The following is a 19,706-nucleotide window of genomic DNA, read 5'->3' as shown; positions in this document are numbered from 1 at the left end:
TCAGTGTGGAGCCTAGTGCGGGGCTCGACCCCACGCTCTGGGATCATAAGATAAGGAGGTGGACACTCAATCGACTGAACCCCCCAGGTGCCCCAAAGTAGTATTATAATTATAAATACTTAGCGTAATTACCCTAGTGGCTAATCTTACACCATCACAGTGTGCAGCCCTTTAACAGGAAGGGAAATAGCAACATTATTTTATATTAGGTTTGCAGATCTTAATTTTATCAAAAATCAGTGTCAACGTTAGTATCATCTATGTCAAAAGCTTCCAGACTTAGATTGGCCTTTGTTTACCACCACTGCACTGTTCTAAATGGGGATGTTCGAACTTCATAGCCATCATAGTCAATGTGGTTGGTCTTCATGAGTACCTATGTAGAAGAAAAACACTGACCCTGCTGTCTGCGTATCTGAGAAGATTAAACTAGTTCAGAGAATTACATGTAACGGTGAAAATGAAGATTTAATAAGATGCAAACAGCAAAAGAAAAATTATACTTGATGATGCCTTTATGTGAGAAGCATTTCCAGTAATAATTATAACTTGTAATCATAGAAAAATCCAACTAGTCCACACCACCAGGTTGGTGGAAATTCCACAAGTCAGAAATACGGGTATTGAACACCTTGAATAAGCAGTAATATCAAACCACCCTTGAGTACACTCTACCACTGAGATGGTGTCTAGCCTAAGAAAAAGCAGAGGAAAGCAATGTTCTTGACTGAGCCAAATGTAACTTAGTCAAGAATCATCGATGCTATCATCAGGGATTTGGGTCAAATAAGGAAATTACATCTATTGGAGCAGAAATTTGCTTCAAAAAATTTCCTTTTATTTTCTTAATTACAAAAGGTCTAAAAGGAATTTAAGGGGTGCCTGGGTAGCGCAGTCGGTTAAGCGTCCGACTTCAGCCAGGTCACGATCTCGCGGTCTGTGAGTTCGAGCCCCGCGTCAGGCTCTGGGCTGATGGCTCAGAGCCTGGAGCCTATTTCCGATTCTGTGTCTCCCTCTCTCTCTCTGCCCCTCCCCCGTTCGTGCTCTGTCTCTCTCTGTCCCAAAAATAAATAAACGTTGAAAAAAAAATTTAAAAGGAATTTAAGCATTAATACAAATTTCATACATTTTAATTTCTCCAGCACAACTCTGTGAAGTATTTAAAAAATTTTAAGGAGCTCCAGCCAACTCTATAGTAAAAATGAGATCTGAAGACCAAATAGTAATCCAATACTTTGGAATTGCTGTCACAATCATATATAAAAACATATCATGATGTAGTTCCCAAGTGTGAAAAAAATGCACAGCCTTAAAGCTATACCTTTTATATCCTAAGCTAGAGCTATTAACAACCTGGATGAAAATTAATTTAGGTTTTAGAAAACCTATTTGGATTAAACTTAAAAGGTCTATGAGTTGGGGCACCTGGGGTTAAGCGTCCGATTCTTAGGCTCAGGTCACGATCTCATGGTTCAAGCCCAATGTGGGGCTCTGTGCTGACAGTACACAGCCTGCTTGGGATTATCTCGCTCCCTCTCTCTCTCTTCTCCTTCCCTGCTCGTTCTCTCTCTTTCTCTCTCAAAATAAGTAAATAAAACTTCAATAAAAAAAATTCTATTAGTTGAAAGCACTGACCATGGGGTAACTGCACTCCAGTCCCCTAATCTCAACTTTCACCTACTTACCAGCACATCTGCCTTGCCACTTAGCCCCTGCCCATAGTTGTCAGTCGCGATGACTTGGAATTTGAAGTAGGACCTTCTCATGTTGTGGAAAAGCATAGCGGTTTTGATGAGCCCGGTATATGTTTCTACCACAAATCCTTCTTTTCCCTCTTTAATTGGTGGAATGATGAGTCGGTATGCCATGGCGCTATAATTGCCAGTATCTTTGTCAGTAGCCTAGGAGGGGAAAACAAAACAAAACAAAACACAGGGCATAAATAAGCAGGAAAAACATAGCCTGTATTAAAGGGCTTATTTCTGTTTGTAAGACTGATGTTCTTTTGTGATAATAACACAACACAACCCTCTTAACTGTCTATTGTTCTGGATATCATCCTGTAGATTATCAGCCTTTGTGTCCACAGGGATGAATGATAATGACTACCCAGGGTGAATTCCAAGGACACAGACACTAACCCGGTCCAGTCAGTGAATCAAGTGTTTTGATTGGCATGTCTGATGCATTCCACTCTGGGCTGGGATCCAAATTGGTTTAAGGATGGGATTGATTGTTTACCTAGCCATTGTCTTGTGTAATAGACATAGCTTGTGATAGTGCTTTTCATCTAACCCATTTCCGAAAGGGGAAAAAATAAAATAATGCACTAAAATCTCTCAGATGACAAGAAGAATAAAAGTTCAAAACTTTTTCATCAATAAGTCTAGAGATATATAAAGATCCTAATTAGTTAATGCCATGTCATAATTAGAGAAGGTTAGAATACTAATTGTTCTTTTTTAATCACTCAATATCCTGATTAATCAGATTTGTTCCTAGTTGTAAGTACTAATGATCTACATGTTAAGGTTTCTTAATATTTAGAATTTAAAAAGGTAAATAGTTGCTTAGAGGTCTTTTGTAATGAAGCTTTGAGGGTAATATATTAGTCTGGCTCTATAGCTTCTACTTCAGAGATGTTTCAGAACACAAATTTGAGAATCATTTCGTAGTAAAATATTTGGAGGAGGAATAATGGATAGGAGAGTCTTAGTGAATTTATACAAGGTTACGTACACCTGCTTCACGATACTATATATATAACTTTTATATTGTTATTATTCATTATTTTCATTATCTAGTTATTTTTACAAAAAGTATTATTAAATGTCATGTATCAAGCATTTTCGATGTCATTACAATGCTAAGGATTCTACAAAGCATCATCCTTTTAAATACAAACTCTGAGAAATGTATTAATGCCAATTATATAAATTAATGCTGTCTAGTGAAACTTTCTGTGGTGATGGAAATGCGCTAAATGTGTTCTAACACAGCAGCCACTAGCCACATATGACCACTGAACGCTTGAAATGAGGCTTATGTGACTAAGAAACTGAAATTTTAATTCTAATTAAAGTGATATGGCCAAAGGCTACATAGTAGGTGGTGAAGTTGGGATATAAATAATGACAATAATAGTGAATGCATGTTAAAGGTTACCATGGGTTTGGATCTCCATCTTCAAATTCTCTGTATATGTGCTCAACCATTGGAAACACTTAAGGATAGCTCTACCTTTCTATTAAACAAGGTAACTTAAAGTAAGCAAAGAGATATTTTCCTTCAGGATAAGAGATTTCTTGAATTTTGTCAAAATGACTTTCTAAGAAGTCAGATGAGCTGAGCTCCAGCACCAACTCATCTCTGTAGATGGTCTATGTTTCACATGATGGTGGAGCTGAGTTTTGGCATTAGAGGGACAGTAATTAGATTTCAACATTAGATCACATTATCACTAAAAGGGGAAGAAGAACAAAGAAAAAATAGTTATCAAAGTGTTTCTTTTTAAGCTTTGAACTCAGGCGTTTTATTCATTTAATAATGTAGAACATAAAAAATAAAAAAGCCCATTCCCAACTAAAATTAAAATCAGAGTTTGAATCAAGTAATCAAAGTCATTTCTTTTGCATACGATGAGCAAACTTGGGACCAATGACAAATAGGTCAAAGATTTGGTTGAGTATTATCCTTTAACTTATAATTAGCATGGATGTTTCCACTGAAATAAATTTTTTACTGTTAATGCAAATGACAGTGAAGTATTAAAACCATGTACAAAAATGCACAAATCGTAAGTATACAGCTCAAAAAAATTGCAAACAATGCACAATCACGTGACTAGCACCTGCTTCAAGAAAGAAAACATTACCGCATCCCAGAATGTTCTCTATATCCTCGAACAACACCTACTCCTTAGGGAAACCACTGGCCTTATTTCTAACACCATTCAGTAGTTGCGCCTATTTTAAAATGTTATGTTGATGGGATCACACTATATGTTCCCTCTTCTATCTGAATTCTTTTACTCAATTTTGTGTTGTAAGATTCTAAACCCTTATTTTTAAATTGTTATAGGCATTTTATTTTTTTTATTTTTTTATTTTTTAATTTTTTTTTAACGTTTTTTTATTTATTTTTGGGACAGAGAGAGACAGAGCATGAATGGGGGAGGGGCAGAGAGAGAGGGAGACACAGAATTGGAAACAGGCTCCAGGCTCTGAGCCATCAGACCAGAGCCCGACGCGGGGCTCGAACTCACGGACCGCGAGATCGTGACCTGGCTGAAGTCGGATGCTTAACTGACTACGCCACCCAGGCGCCCCTGTTATAGGCATTTTAAATCATTTTATTTCATCTTCCCTCTAACACTATGAGATAGGTATTATTATTCCCTATTCTACCTATGAAGAACACGAGACTCCAATAGTTATATACCTAATCCACTTAGCTCTTTCTGTGCTTCAGGATTCGAATTCTGATCATTCCGACTCTAGAATCTAAGTCCAATTCGCCACATTTCCCATGCTCCCAAGTATTTACAGCTAACATCTAGTCCTGTGCTTTTTTCTTTTTAATTTAAAAATTTTTGTAATTTGAACTTGACACACAGTGTCACATTAGTTTCGCGTGATTCAACATCTCTGTGTGTCATGCTGTGCTTACCCCAAGTGTAGCTACCATCTGTCACCATATAACTCTACTGCAGTATCATTGATGACATTCCTCATGCTGTGCCTTTCATCCCTGTAACTTATCCATTCCATAACTGGAAGCCTGTACCTTCCCCTCCCCCACTTCTCCCCTTTTGTCCATCCCCTCCACCCCTCCACCAGCAACCATCAGTGTGTTCTTTGTATTTATAGGTCTGATTCTGCTTTATGTTTGTTTGTTTACTTGGTTTTGTTTGTTTGTTTGTTTTAGATTCCACAAACGAGTGAAATTTTATGCTACTTGTCTTTCTCAGTCAAACAAACCTTTGTATTTTTAAATGAACCCTGTAGCACAACACAATTATATTTAGGAAAGAAAAGGTAGTTACAGTAAAATCATTGTGATTGCTTGGTACATTCAGTTTCTTTGTACAGTTCTTACTGATTAACTTCCAATTTCAACAAACAAGTAATTTCACTTTCTAGTATTTCTAAGTTACTAAATTAAGATAACCACAAAGTAGATAGGTTAACAGGTTAAGGTGCTTTTTCAAACACACTGAGGCAGGAGGGAAGGGAGGCTTGGGAGACAAGTTGACTAAAGTGAAGCCATATTAGTTTTAGGCTGACCCTGAACATAAAGAGTCACAAGATCCAACTCATGGAAGACTACCAGCCCCATGCCCTCTGGCAATAAAAGCCACAAAGGCTGGGCATTCTTAAGACTGCTCCCTGTGGTTAACTCCACAACCCTAAGACAATGGAAAAACAAATGGCCCAATGTAAGTAATAAACCCAAAGTTAAAGAGCTACCCCCTGCCTATATGGTTAGCTACCCACTCCTTATATGGTTTCTAAAACTTTTCAGTAGAGACAAAGGGGGTCCTCTTCCCCATCTGAGAGGGAGACCAATACTTTGTGAAGCAGCTCCTATTTCTAAATGTCTTGCTCTTGAATTCTTTCACAGACAAAGCCAAGAACCCATATGGCAAGTGTCCTGAGACCCTCCCTCTCAGAGCCTTGGCCCATCTGGTGTCAATACCATTCCTGAAGCAAATAATCATTTAATGCAAAAGTCTGGGTATGAAATTAGCAATTACAACTTAGAAATATCTAATTTTTTTATGATTTTTTCACAGTACATTTGGAGCAAATTATCAAAAAATGAGATACAGCGTTTTTAAAAATCACGTTTAGGGGCGCCTGGGTGGCTCAGTCGGTTAAGCGGCCGACTTCGGCTCAGGTCATGATCTCGCGGTCCGTGAGTTCGAGCCCCGTGTCGGGCTCTATGCTGACAGCTCAGAGCCTGGAGCCTATTTCGGATTCTGTGTCTCCCTCTCTCTCTCTGACCCTCCCCCGTTAATGCTCTGTCTCTCTCTGTCTCAAAAATAAATAAACGTTAAAAAAAAAAAAAATCACGTTTACTGGGTGTTTTCCCAAAAGTATACAATTACTACTGTCATATTAATGTTGTCAGTAATGACTTCACTTTGCATTTCTATTTCTTTGCATGGTCTTAATCCTTTTTGGAATCTCAAAGACCTCATTTCAGAAAACAGGCATTGATGATAGCTTCCCAGGGTCATCAATATTCTTTCAAATCTCCCTCCTTTCTCCCAAGTACATCTAGTTGAATACTAGCCAGTTAGACAGTGAATGATAAAAATTCCAATTAGTACCACATTTAGAAGTAATTTAAAGTATTTTCAAGTTCAATTTTGAGCGTATTTAATTTTCAACAAACACATGATTTAAGACTGAAACCTGTCTATAAGATGTGACTGATCAATGTTGTGTAGGTACATGGGATTTACACATAATTAACAACCAAATATTCCTTCATGATATCAATGAGAAGACATGATATATTTATGTACTAAATTACACCAAAAATACTGATAAAAAAAATAAGAACACAATTTTAAATCTGGTTTCAGATGTGAAAAGTGAGAGTTTCAGCAGAGTGTACTACAATAACTATTTGCTTTCTATGTTTGATAATTTTAAATTTACTTTTATTTTGTGTGTGTGTGTGTGTGTGTGTGTGTGTGTGTGTATGTGCATGTGTAGGTTGTGTTTTAGAGAGATAAGGACTCAAATGTCGGGTGTGATTTTGAAAAAAAATCACTCAGAGTTTCAGTTTTCCTTATTCATAAAATGAAAAAAAACCATTGATCAACAAACATTATTTCAAGATAAATATGTATATGTGTGTATATATATACACACATATATACACATATATAAAGATAGCCAAGTGTAGTATAACTATTATAACTTAATATTTTATAATATTAAAAATTTTAACATTTTTCATATCATATTTACCAATGAATATGCACTAAATTACTTTAAGCTTATTACTCCAGACATGTTATCATGAAATTGTAACTTCCTTAAAATAATCCATTAATCAATTTTTTCAAGATACCTGTACTTTGCTCTCTCTTTTTTTTTTTTTTTAAAGTTTACTTATTTTCAGAGAGAGAGCACACTGCATGCGAGCATAAGCAGGGCAGGGGCAGACAGAGAGGGAGAGAGAGAATCCCAAGCAAGCTCCACACTGTCAGTGCAGAGCCTGATGTAGGGCATGAACCCACAAACCATGAGATCATGACCTGAACCAAAATCAAAAGCTGGGCGCTTAACTGAGCCACCCAGGCACCCCTCCTGTTGAGCAAATTTTATTGTTATTATTTTATAGATAAAGGAAGGAAGGCACACAGAGAGTAGTTACTTTCTCATAATCACAATGACAATCGATAGCAAACCTGGGGAGGCCTCACTCTAAAACCTATATGGAAACCACTATGCTCAATCTGTCACACTAAGTACCAGGACTGAGACCCCAGTGAACACAACAGTAAGTGCTAGATAAAAGATGACAAGAACTCTTCCTAGACATGTTAAGGACACAGAAAGAAAATAATACATATGCAGGCCACAAAACTAAGTGAAGGCAGAAATACAAAACTCTTATTAGTGCTGAGTGTGTTTCCACATAGAGGGCTTTTTGCTGATCTAGGTGAGCTTAAAATTCTTGCGGCTGTGATTGGCTCAGAGAATAGGAAACAATACCCAATGCTCACTCACGGAAGTGAGTCTAAGACTACCCTTCCCAGGATGCTAAATTCTCACCTTAAGGACGAATGAGAAATTCATCTCTCCTTTCCAGCCACCACTGCCACCACCATCCCAAACTGCTAAGAAAATCTCCAGGCTTAAGCTTTGATGTTGATTGCAGTGGGGAAAAACCTTCCTTGAGAATCAATCCAACCAACACAAGACCTCATTTGGTCTGTAGCCTTCATTCATACACTACCAATTTGCTCAATTCAAGGAGAAATCATAATATTCTGAACTCGTAAACCCAGTGGTCCTAGACTCTACCTGAATAAACAGAAAAACCACAACTGAGAATTTGAGAAAAGTGACCTGTCTCTGATAGTGGCCTAGCCTCCTCCCAGAAGAAAGCGCATTTTCAAAACAACCACCTCCAACCTATGCCTTAAATAATCCTAACAAGTAAGTTCCAAGAAAGATAAAAAAAAAGTTAGAGTAAAATAATCCTAAAAATGAAGAAGGAACAAAATTCCATAAAGAAGAGTTAGTTGAAGAAAAAGCAAAATCAGGGCTGCTTGGTGGCTCAGTTGGTTAAGCCTCTGACTCTGGCTCAGGTCATGATCTTGAGGTTCGTGGGTTCAAGCCCCGCACTGGGCTCTGTGCTGACAGTTCAGAGCCTGGAGCCTGCTTCAGATTCCATGTCTCCCTCTCTCTCTGCCCCTCTCCTGATTGTTCTCTGTTTCTCTCAAAAAAACAAATAAACTTAAAAAAATAATAATAAATAAATAAAGCAAAATCATACCCACGGAGGGAATTAGCAGGCACAGAATACAAAGCAGACATGTTCAGTATGTTTCAGTAAATAGACATCTTAAAAATAGGAGGGGAAATGAGAATAGCTGCACATAAATAAAAAGTATCTTGTAGAAATGAAGAAATAGTAATTGAAATGAAAAACTCAGAGATGAAGCTATTAGCAGTGTAGGCATAGTTGATGAGAGAATTAGTGAACTGAATGGTAGGATAGAAGAAATGACCCAGAATGCCTTACAGGACAAAAAGACACATAAACCTAAAAGCAAATTTGAGCCATAGCATTTAGTGATAAAGTTTAGCAAATGTCTAATCAGAGGTTCAAGAAGACAGAACAGAATTTTCCAGAATTGATAAAAACAACAACAACAACAAAACAAAAAAAAAGCTGTCAACAGATTTAAGAAGCCCAATCAAGTACCAACAGGACAAACACAAAGTGCCCTCCACATCTTGTAGAAACTGCAGAAGGCGTGGCAGCCTACCCCCAACAGAAGGTGTCATAGGAGGGTCTCAGGAGTAGAAGAATGGTGGTTGAGTGGGAAGAGGGAAATATCTTCAACGTGCCCAGAGAAAATAGCTGCACACTTGGAATTCTAGCCCTACCAAAATGTCTTTCAAAAACAAGAAGGAAATAAACACTTTTTGAGACAATCACAGGGTGGCGTGGAAAGGTACCGATGGAAAGTTCTACATGGTGTCCCTTAAATGAAATACCAGTGGAAAATCTAAGATATAGGAAGATATGAAAAAGCAAATAAAGTATTAAATGTTTAAATCACTCTACTTGAGCATGGGCTCTACAATGCATAATTCTATTCTTCTGTGTGGCCAAAAAAACAGACTAAGATATCCCAAAACAATAACATAAATTTCAACGGTAAGGACTTACTTTAAATGTCTGAATATTCTAAATAATATTCAGGGTGGAGGGTACATTGGTATTTTTAGGTACATGTATGTTAAAATTTCTACGGTAACACTTATTAAATAATTTTTTTAACGTTTATTTATTTTTGAGACAGAGACAGAGCATGAACAGGGGAGGGGCAGAGAGAGAGGGAGACACAGAATCTGAAACAGGCTCCAGGGTCTGAGCTGTCAGCACAGAGCTCGACGTGGGGCTCGAACTCACCGACTGCAAGATCATGACCTGAGCCAAAGTCTGACGCTTAACTGACTGAGCCACCCAGGCGCCCCATTTATTAAATAAAATAGAGCATATAACATCGCAAATGCACAAAGGATACACAGGGAAGGAAAAGAAATGAGATAAAAATATAGAAAACGAAACAAAACAGGACAAGGGAAATACAAAATACAGCAATAGAGGGTAAGAATCTATCATTTCTGCAGTTAGAATAAAAATAATTCTACTTAACAAACCAGGTTAATCACAGGGGATAGAATATACTCTAATGTATAATACATCAATGCTAAAAGAAGGAAAGTGGAAACATAAGTCAAAATTCATTTTAATTTAGAAAATTTATTTTCATATAGAAATTTACCTTTCTGGCTTTTGCTGGGGGGTTGGAGAAGGAACTGATATTTAAAAATGTTAACAAGGGGGCGCCTGCGTGGCTCAGTTTGTTAAGCGGTCAACTCTTGGTTTCAGTTCAGGTCATGATCTCATGGTTTGTGAGTTCAAGCCCCGCATTGGGCTCTGCGCTGACAGTGCGGAGTCTGCTAGAGATTCTCTCTCTCTCTGCTCCTCCCCCACTCATGCTCTCTGTCACATTCTACATAAATAAACTTAAAAAATGTTTAAAGATACATAAATAAAAATGTTAACAATATTAAAAGTTAGTCCCGATGCGTTCATGTGTGGCTGAGAAGAACGAGTTTCACTATTTGCCTGAGATGTCATTGGAGAACTTAAGCGTGAATAAAACAAAAGAGCTAAGTACTATTTTTTAAATAAATTAACCTTTGTGAATATAACCTTCATTGTTTCCTTAAAAAATGCGGAAAATTCCTAAAGATATTGTAAGAAAGGGGAAAATATAAGTAAACATTACAAGTTGATTACATAATTTTTAGATAGTAGTAAGGACACATCTAACAAACTTGGTTAAATTAACACCTAAAAATTAAAGCTGGCTCATCGTGAAAATTGTAACTGAATCAAATTTGCTACAGAATTGATGCCACTTGACTTTTTCTATCAGCTTCTTTATAATAAAAAATGTACACTGGGCTCGGGGCACAGTCTTTATTATCTGGAAGAGGTAACCTTGGAAGATTTGATTCATAGACTTTTGGGAGTTTCTGTTAGTGAGTAAAATCAGGAAAGTTATGTCTAAAGTTGTTTTAAAAGAATGAAAATCAGAAATGAATATTATAATTATACCTGTTGTAATTATATTTCTAAATGAAAGCTAAGACACAGGAAACCACTTATGAATTTCTAAGACCTCATCTGGAAATTTTAATGCACACAGGTGCCCAACATTAAGAGAAAATCACCAAATAATTGCCTCTATCATATAGGGGTGTAGGTGAGCCCATTAATTTTCTAGCAGCCTAAATAACTGTTCCCCTCTGTTGCCTAAATGAATACTATGGATGTGGAAATATTAGTGGAATAATTAGTGATGTCCTAAGAACTTCCAAAGCCCATTAAAGTCCAATAATGCTAATTTTAAACTTCAGTTTTTCAATTAGACCCCATTTTAACATTTAACAGCACTGAAGACTCACTCTCCCTGTAATAGAGTGAAAGTATTTTAGAATGTCAGGCCAAAAACTCTCAAATCCCACATTTCCACCTACTAATGTCAGCATGTCAAACTGTGTTTGTAAGGGGCAAAAAGAACAGATCCTTGGCTTCTTAAATTACTTTAACTTGGCTCTTGTATTTTCAGGAACTACAAAGAAACCTTCATTTTAAAGCTCTTAAGACAATACATATGTCCAACATATGATAAAATATGAATGAGGAAAGGAAAATGTCAGGTAGAGAGGTCTATTTGTAAGGCTATTCAAGACTTATACAAAAAAATAAAAGGCAGAAAAAGAGAGGGCATAGACATTTCAAATAAGAAAGCTTAATGTCTGTTTTTTTGTTTTGTTTTGTTTTTGGATGTTGAAAAGGTGAGTACAGTCCAATACTTCCTAATTCCAATGTATCTACTATTTGTATACTTAAGTAAAAGTCTAATATAATTCAGAGATATTCTAGTGAGTAAAATAAAACTTACTGTAGAAACAACAATTTAATAATGTTAGGTAGACACAGGCAACACAATTTGAATGACAAAAACCTTTTCAGGAGTTTTACTGTTATTTTGTTATAGCTAGAATTTATCAAAGCTTACTCTTAAAAAGTGGTGTCCAATATCACATGATAATTCCTATTTGAAAAATTAAAGAAAGAGACTGGAGAACAGCAAAATCTTCCTTTTATCATTTTTAAAGTTATACACTGAAACATGATTTATTACAGGAGGCATGAGATTTAAACATCGGAAAGACTTGCATTTATGTGATCATTGAAACTTTTTTTTAAGTTTAATTTTCTTTTCTTTGTAAAATCTCAGAAAAGAAATACTACCTCAAAAAATACTTGCTTTGTTCTTTTCTTCATTATTGCTATTCTCATGACTGATCATATATTCTCCAATGAAGCTTTGAAATGGACTCTGAAATATTTGTTCTACCTTTTCATCCAGGTGGAAAAGAAAGAAATTGTGTTCCATTCAACACACAGTAATAACAGAAAACACGTACAATTTGAACTCTCTGAGAGAGGAAAACGAGTTTTTGATGTTGATTCTGAATAACAGAATGTTAAAGGTTTTTGGTGAAAGCTCACTTATTCCAGGAATGTCTAAGAAGTCTGTACTGTTGCTATAATTCTGCAGTTATGAATTCCAATCCTTCAGCATTCAAAGCAAATTAAATGATCCTCCTTATTTCTCACCTGTGTTCTTTGTCCGTTACATTACATTAGATCAATCCAAGGCCAATATAGTTCCACCTTCTCATCTCCCCGGCTCCTGTCCCTCTTCTAGCTGCTGTGCTGCTCCCTCCCGCCGTCGTCTGCCCACCGGGCAAGGGCACCCCACCCAGACATGAACTGGGCCACAGATCTTAGCATCCATCTTCTGGCCCCAGGCCTCCCGACTTCCTGTCTGTCAGCAAGCCTTCCGCGTTGGAGATCTGCGATACCCCTCAGTTCACAGACAACCAAGCAGATGCTGCCCAAGCAAGCCCTCAAGACTGAGTTTTCACTCCAGCCATGGCAGAAAGATGGCCAAGAGCCCCCACCTGCCACAAGAGGGGCATTATGACACGCACACGAAATATTCTTAGTCTGATCCCAGTGCACCATTCCAACTTCCTGCCCTACAGGTACCTCTACTTGAATTTCCCCCAAACCATACTACCTATTTTTTTTTTCCTGAACAATCTGTGTTCTTCTATGATTCCAACTCTTTACTTACTCAGTTTCTTCTAATTTAAAATGTCTCTTATTGGGGTGCCTGGGTGGCTCAGTTGGTTGAGCATCCAACTTTGGCTCAGATCATGATCTCAAGGTTGGTGAGTTTGAGCCCCACATCAGGCTCTGTGCTGACAGCTCGGAGCCTAGTTCAGATTCTGTGTCTCTCTCTCTTTCTGCCCCTTCCCCACTCATGCTCTCTTTCTCTCTCAAAAATAAATAGACGTTAAAAAATGTTTAAGAAGTGTCTTTTGTCTGCTAGGCCAAATGGTGCTCCCTCCTGGATTATATTATGGTATATGTGTGAGCACGCCCACACACACCTACACGTACTGAATATATATAATACTGAACAATAAAGCCAAGTCTCACCTTAAATGATAATTTTCTCAAGTCTGTCCCAATTCCCTTAGGGGCACTGCTGTTTCCACCTGCATGTTCCTAACTACTATATTCTATGTATTTTTTACTATAGCATTTACCTTGGCATGTTATACTATTTATGCGTATCTATTACACTTGATTTTCTTATTCTTTTATATTTTTTGTGACTTGGTTTTCAGATTGGCCACTAAAATCTCCTTCAAAAATGAAAATTAAAATTTAAAGAGGATATATAACTTTTTTTTAAAATCCTCTTGAACACAAACTTTTTTTTAAGCTTATTTTTGTTCCCATCATTAAATTATTTAAGACAGTTTGTCCTTCATGTGTTCAAAAGTTTGGACCACCTTGCTTCATGAAAAGATTTGAGTATCCTGTCACTTAAACATCCTCATTTATATTTTTACAGTTTTAAAGCACAATTAATTTACGAGATAAAGAATGGCATTTTCATCATTGCAAAAAGGTTTAGGATATGAATAATGTATAAGAAGCCTATTTATTCTTCAATTATTAAGTTTAAGAGGGAATCGGAGGATCCTGATAGCAAGGCATTTGCAAATTAAATACGAATGTGGCATCTTCTGTGTGTTCTCTCTGACAACGTTTGCCCATTTAAGACAGAAACAATAAGCACACACAAAAAGCTTTACTACAAAAAGCAAAACCTTTATCATTGCTTTTTAAAGAGTATGTCAAAGGAAAATGGAATTCAATTTATAAACCTTTTACTTTGGAAAATAAATGGAGAACTTTCAAAAATATAGTGAATATAAAGTACTATGATGAAATTAATGATTAGCAGCAGAAAAGCCTTTAGGACCATTAACGTGACACTAATTATACAGAGGCCCATACTGACAGATTGGAATGGTGCTATTTACACATGGGAAAATAAAATCTGCCTCCTTGAATATATATACATCGCAACATTTTAATGTAAACAACACATTCAACAACAACAAAAAAACTTGCTTTCTGCAATGTCCTTCATTTAAACTGGTGGTATTTCAGAAACCATCTGTCTCTATGTATGTGTGTATATACACATACATACACATACATGGATATATGACACACATATATGTAAACATGTATGCACAGACATATATTTTTTCAGTTTTATAACAATGTATATTTCGTCTAACATCTAACAAGTTTGATAAGAAGAAACAGCTGTAACACAAAAGTAAAATTCCTGTTACTATTATTTTTTGTTGGATGAAATTCTAAAAAGAATTGGCCCCAAAACAATATACTACAAAGCAGAGTGGCCAACATTACAATTCCACCTTGAGATACTAGGCTAAAATATTATTATTCTCAGTTGCTAATTTTTAAAAATATTTTTAGTTTTTGAGAAGCATGGATTAGATTGTAATAAGTGATGAATCTACCTTTGCAAAATTATTTAAATGCTTTTTTCACCCTGTTTTCCTTTTTAAAAATTCCTAAATTAGTTTCTTTCTTTCTTTTTTGACTCCTAAATCAAATTAATCTTTTTAAAACTTTTTTATTTTTATTTATTTATTTATGTATTTTATTTTAATTTATTTTTTTAATTTTTTAACATTTATTTATTATTGAGAGACAGAGACAGAGCATGAGCAGGGGAGGGGCAGAGAGAGAGGGAAACACAGAATCCAAAGCAGGCTCCAGGTTCTGAGCTGTCAGCACAGAGCCCGACGCGGGGCTCGAACTCATGGACTGTGAGATCATGACCTGAGCCGAAGCCGGACGCTTAAGCGACTGAGCCACCCAGGGGCCCCTTAAAACTTTTTTTAAATGTTTATTTATTTTTGAGAGAGAGGGACAGACAGAGAATGAGCAGGGGAGAGGCAGAGAGAGAGGGAAACACAGAATCTGAAGCAGGCTCCAGGCTCTGAGCTGTCAGCAAAGAGCCCGACGCGGGGCTCGAACCCATGAACTGTGAGACCGTGACCCGAGTCCAAGTTGGACGCTCAACCAACTGAGCCACCCAGGTGCCACTTCATATTATTATTCTTGCTCTGTGTTATTTGTAAAGATGAAAAATTGTAGCCAATTAAATGTCCAACTGTCTTTTATAATGTGTCTAATATATAAATACTTGATTACTTCTTGTTTATTACAGAAATATCAGAAAATGTATATTAGCAAAGGAATACTAAAAACTCTACACTGCATCCATTTATAGCCATTATTAATATGTTTATATATGTCCTTTTATATTTCCTATATATAGATATGCTTTCTGTAACCAGGATCAGATGATCTGTATGGCTTTTATAACCTATTATTTTCAGTCGTTAGCCAGTTATATGGATTTTTTTAATCTTAAACAAAAACAGCCTATTTCTATTTCAAACAACACATAATAGGAAGAGTGGCATTTTAAAAAATTTTAATAAGTAATTATTTTTTTACTAGTATTATTTTTATTTATTTTTTTTTTTAAAGATTTTTTTTTTTTCAACGTTTATTTATTTTTGGGACAGAGAGAGACAGAGCATGAACGGGGGAGGGGCAGAGAGAGAGGGAGACACAGAATCAGAAACAGGCTCCAGGCTCTGAGCCATCAGCCCAGAGCCCGACGCGGGGCTCGAACTCAGCAACAGCGAGATCGTGACCTGGCTGAAGTCGGACGCTTAACCGACTGTGCCACCCAGGCGCCCCATAGTATTATTTTTAAAAATAAGCATATTTTTAAGGGATATATAAAATCTATAAATTGTACCAATATTGTCAAGGCTCAAAAGATAGTTACTAGGTTGCCCCTATACCTTAGTTATTGTAAATAATGCTGCAATAAACAAAAGGGTGCCTATATATTTTTGAATTAGTGCTTATGTTTTCTTTGTGTAAATACTCAGTAGTGGAATTTGTGGATCACAAGGCAGTTCTATTTTTAATACCTGAGGAACCTCCATAATGTTTTCTACCGTGGATGCAGCAGATTGCACTCCCACTGATGGTGTGAGAGGCTTCCTTTTTCTTCACATCCTTGCCAACACCTGCTGTTTGTCATGTGTTTGATTTTAGTCACTCTGACTGGCATGAGGTGGTGTCTCATTGTGGTTTTGATTTGCATTTTCCTGATGAGGAGTGATGTGGAGTATTTTTTCATATGTCTGTTGACCATGTGGATGTTGACAGACAAATGGATTAGAAAGATGTGGTATGTATACACTGGACTATTACGCAGCCATAATAAAGGGATGAGATTTGGCATTTGCATGGATGGACCCAGAGGGTGTTATGCTAAGTGAAGTAAGTCAAACTGAAAAAGACAAATACCACAGGACTTCACTCACATGTGGAATCTAAAAAACAAAACAAATGAATAAACCAACAAACAGAAGACAAAATTAGACCTATAAATACAGACAGCACACTGATGGTTGCCAGCGGGGAGAGGACCGAGGGGATGAGCAAGAAGGATGAAGGGGAAGGGAGTACAGGCTTCTAGTTATGGAATGAATCACTCATGGAAATAAAAGGCACAGCCCAGGGAATACAGTCAGTGATGCTGTAATAGTGCTGTGTGGTGACAAATGGTAGCCACACTTGTGTTGAGTGTAGCACAATTTACACAGAAGTTGAATCACTGTGTTGTACTCCTGAAATGAATGTCACATTGTGGGTCAACTACATACAGATTAAAAAAAAAGAAGAAGAAAGAAAGAGTTACTAGATAACACTCATCTCTGATAAAATTCTTAGTTTCTCTTTGCTTTGTTTTGGCGGAGAAATAGCATTGGCCCATCTGTCTTTAGCCTACTTGCCTTTGGCCAACCTCCGGTAATCTAAATAGTTCTTCAGCCAATTAAGAACTGGCATTGACAATGACTGGAACTTACTCGATGCGGATTGAGTGTCAGCACTGAAGAACTGTAATGAATAAAAGATTATACTCAAACAAGATCTGGCAAAGCCTAAGTAAGAGATAAGGGTGTACAAAGTGTTCTGCATTGGCTAAGGACCTTATAAACAGGGGATCATTTAATTTTCTTAACTCTGGTAGGTATAAAGAACAAAGCCATTCTGTAGATGCTGTTCCTGAGCTGTGTGTGTGGCAGTAAAACTCTGCAAATGACCCCAAATCACACGGCTGGTGAGTGGATCCTGGAATGTTTGACTCCGAGGCCCATGCGAGATTTGCCAGTGAACTGGATGGAGGGAAGTATGTGTTGGACTGAAGGTTATCTCCAGATCCTGGTTTCAGAGAGAGAGAGAGAGAGAGAGAGCGAGAGAGAGAGAGAGAGAGAGAGAGCGCGCGCGCGCACCTGCAACCTAACCAACAGATTTTATTAAAAATTGCAAGTTACATTTCTCTCTTTTTATCCCCTCCATCTGTGAAGATATTCATCAGACTCAGTAAGGAATTAAATTAAGACAAGTAGCTTTCTCTTGGCATCCCTCTTTCAGGACCAAGCAGAACACAAAGCCCGGCAAAAAGAAGCATCGTTTCTATCCTACCCCAGGGATCCTGCTCCATGAAATGACATGTGAAAAAAGAATTCAGTGTTATAATTGCATTTAGTGCTAATAAGACCCTAATAAACGTAGGGGAGCGTACACATTTTCATCGTGTTCCTTTCCTTCCGTCGTTAGTTATTCCTAATTTTCACAAAGACTATTAACGCAACATAACATTAACATGCTCAGGAGGTGCCAGAAAAGACTATTCGTCATGCTGTGATTCATTAAAGCCAGAGAAAGGACTCTTTCATTTTTCAACTTTTTAACAGATAATTCATTGTATAATCTCGAAAGATAAATTTTCTGCAGTTCAGAACTTTCTATTCATATTTTTCTTTGAAAAATGGCATTTTTGACCATATCTATCTACAAAGGGGAATTTAAGAAATCTATTTAACATTCCTGAATTGCTAATCACTTCCAGTTTGTGACTATTTTTACATGGCGTTAGTACCTTGTTCTGAAACAGTTTTAAGACATTTTGTTGACTTTTTAAATTATTTTTATATTTTAAGAGAATTTCAAGATTTTTTCCCCACTTCCCAGACATTAATTAGTTCCTAGACAAAAACCTCAGGGTCGGCTTTAGCTCAAGCGGTTACTTTGCATGTGGTTACTAGACAAACACCTCACCCAATTTTATGTTTTGATCTGGTATGGTGTGATAAGGACCAAAACTCCAATATGCCCTTTTAAAAAAATATTCTTTCTTAGAAGTTTATTTTGAGAGAGACAGAGACAGTGTGAGTGGGGGAGAGGCAGAGAGAGAGAGAGAAAGAGAGAGAGAGAGAGAGAGAGAGAAAGAGAGAGAGAGAGAGAGAGAAAGAGAGAGAGAGAGAGAGAGAGAGAGAGAGAATCTTAAGCAGGTTCCACACTCAGCACAGAGCCCAACGTGGGGCTCGAACTCATGATCTCTGAGATCGTGACCTGAGCCAAAACCAAGAGTCAGTGGCTTAAGCCACCTGAGTTCATGAATGAGCCATGTAGGTGCCCCCCCCCCCCCCCCAAAAAAAAAATTCTTTTTAAACCTGTTCTCTGTATAAGTTGATATGGGAACTAACTGAAGGCTGAAATTTCTCTTAGCTGTGCTGTTAGGGTTTGCTATTCAGAACCTTACATCTACATATGTAGACATTATTTTTTTCTTAAAGTCGCTATGATTTCCTAAAAGGGTAATACCAAGCCATCGATAATTACTGACAAATAAAATATGTAGAAAAATACTTCAAAGCACAGCGTTAATACTACTCATTTAAAACATAAAAATATGGGGGGCACCTGGGTGACTCAGTCAGTAAAGCATCCAACTTCGGCTCAGGTCATGATCTCATGGTTCGTGAGTTCGAGCCGCACATCGGGCTCTGTGCTGACAGCTCGGAGCCTGGGGCCTGCTTCAGATTCTTTGTCTCCCTCTCTCTCTGCCCCTCCCCTACTTGCACTCTCTCTCTCTCTTTCAAAAATAAACATCAAAAGTTTTTTAAAATAAATAAAACATACAAATATGCCTCATAAATATGAAACTGATCACTGCTGATATAAAAGAACTATGTCATTCAAAATATGTAAGTTTATCTTTCTCAAGATTGCTTTGTCTATTCAGGATCTTTTGTGGTTCCATACAGACTTTAGAATTATTTGTTCTAGGTCTGTGACAAATGCTGCTGGTTTTTTGACAGGGACTGCACTGAACATGTAGAGTGCTTTGGGTAATATGGACATTTCAATAATATTAGTTTTTCAAATCCACGAGAATGAAAACTATTTCTATTTGTTTGTGTCATCTTCAATTTCTTTCATCAATATTTTATACTTTTTGGATACAGCCTTTCACCTCCTGGTTAAGTTTATTCTTAGTTTGGTATTTTATTCTTTTTGGTGCAACTATA

General features: G+C 37.1%; 1 protein-coding gene across 7 annotated transcripts in view; it reads right to left on the bottom strand.

Annotated features, from left to right (window-relative positions):
- PCDH15 (protocadherin related 15) overlaps window positions 1–19,706 on the bottom strand; it is a 1,256,363-nt gene that overhangs the window by 63,220 nt on the left and 1,173,437 nt on the right. For all 7 annotated transcript variants that reach the window (XR_006299724.1, XM_043596132.1, XM_043596136.1 and 4 more), the window contains one exon: window positions 1,686–1,901. Coding sequence is in view for 6 of the 7 variants with exons in the window: in XM_043596132.1 (XP_043452067.1) it covers window positions 1,686–1,901 (216 nt within the window). In the remaining variant the exon portion in view is untranslated. The remainder of the gene's footprint in view (window positions 1–1,685; window positions 1,902–19,706) is intronic.

The sequence above is a fragment of the Prionailurus bengalensis genome, chromosome D2, assembly GCF_016509475.1.
Source record: "Prionailurus bengalensis isolate Pbe53 chromosome D2, Fcat_Pben_1.1_paternal_pri, whole genome shotgun sequence".
Classification (NCBI taxonomy): Eukaryota; Metazoa; Chordata; class Mammalia; order Carnivora; family Felidae; genus Prionailurus; species Prionailurus bengalensis.
Note: the sequence above shows the minus strand (reverse complement) of the source record. Positions and strands in the feature narration are given on the sequence as shown.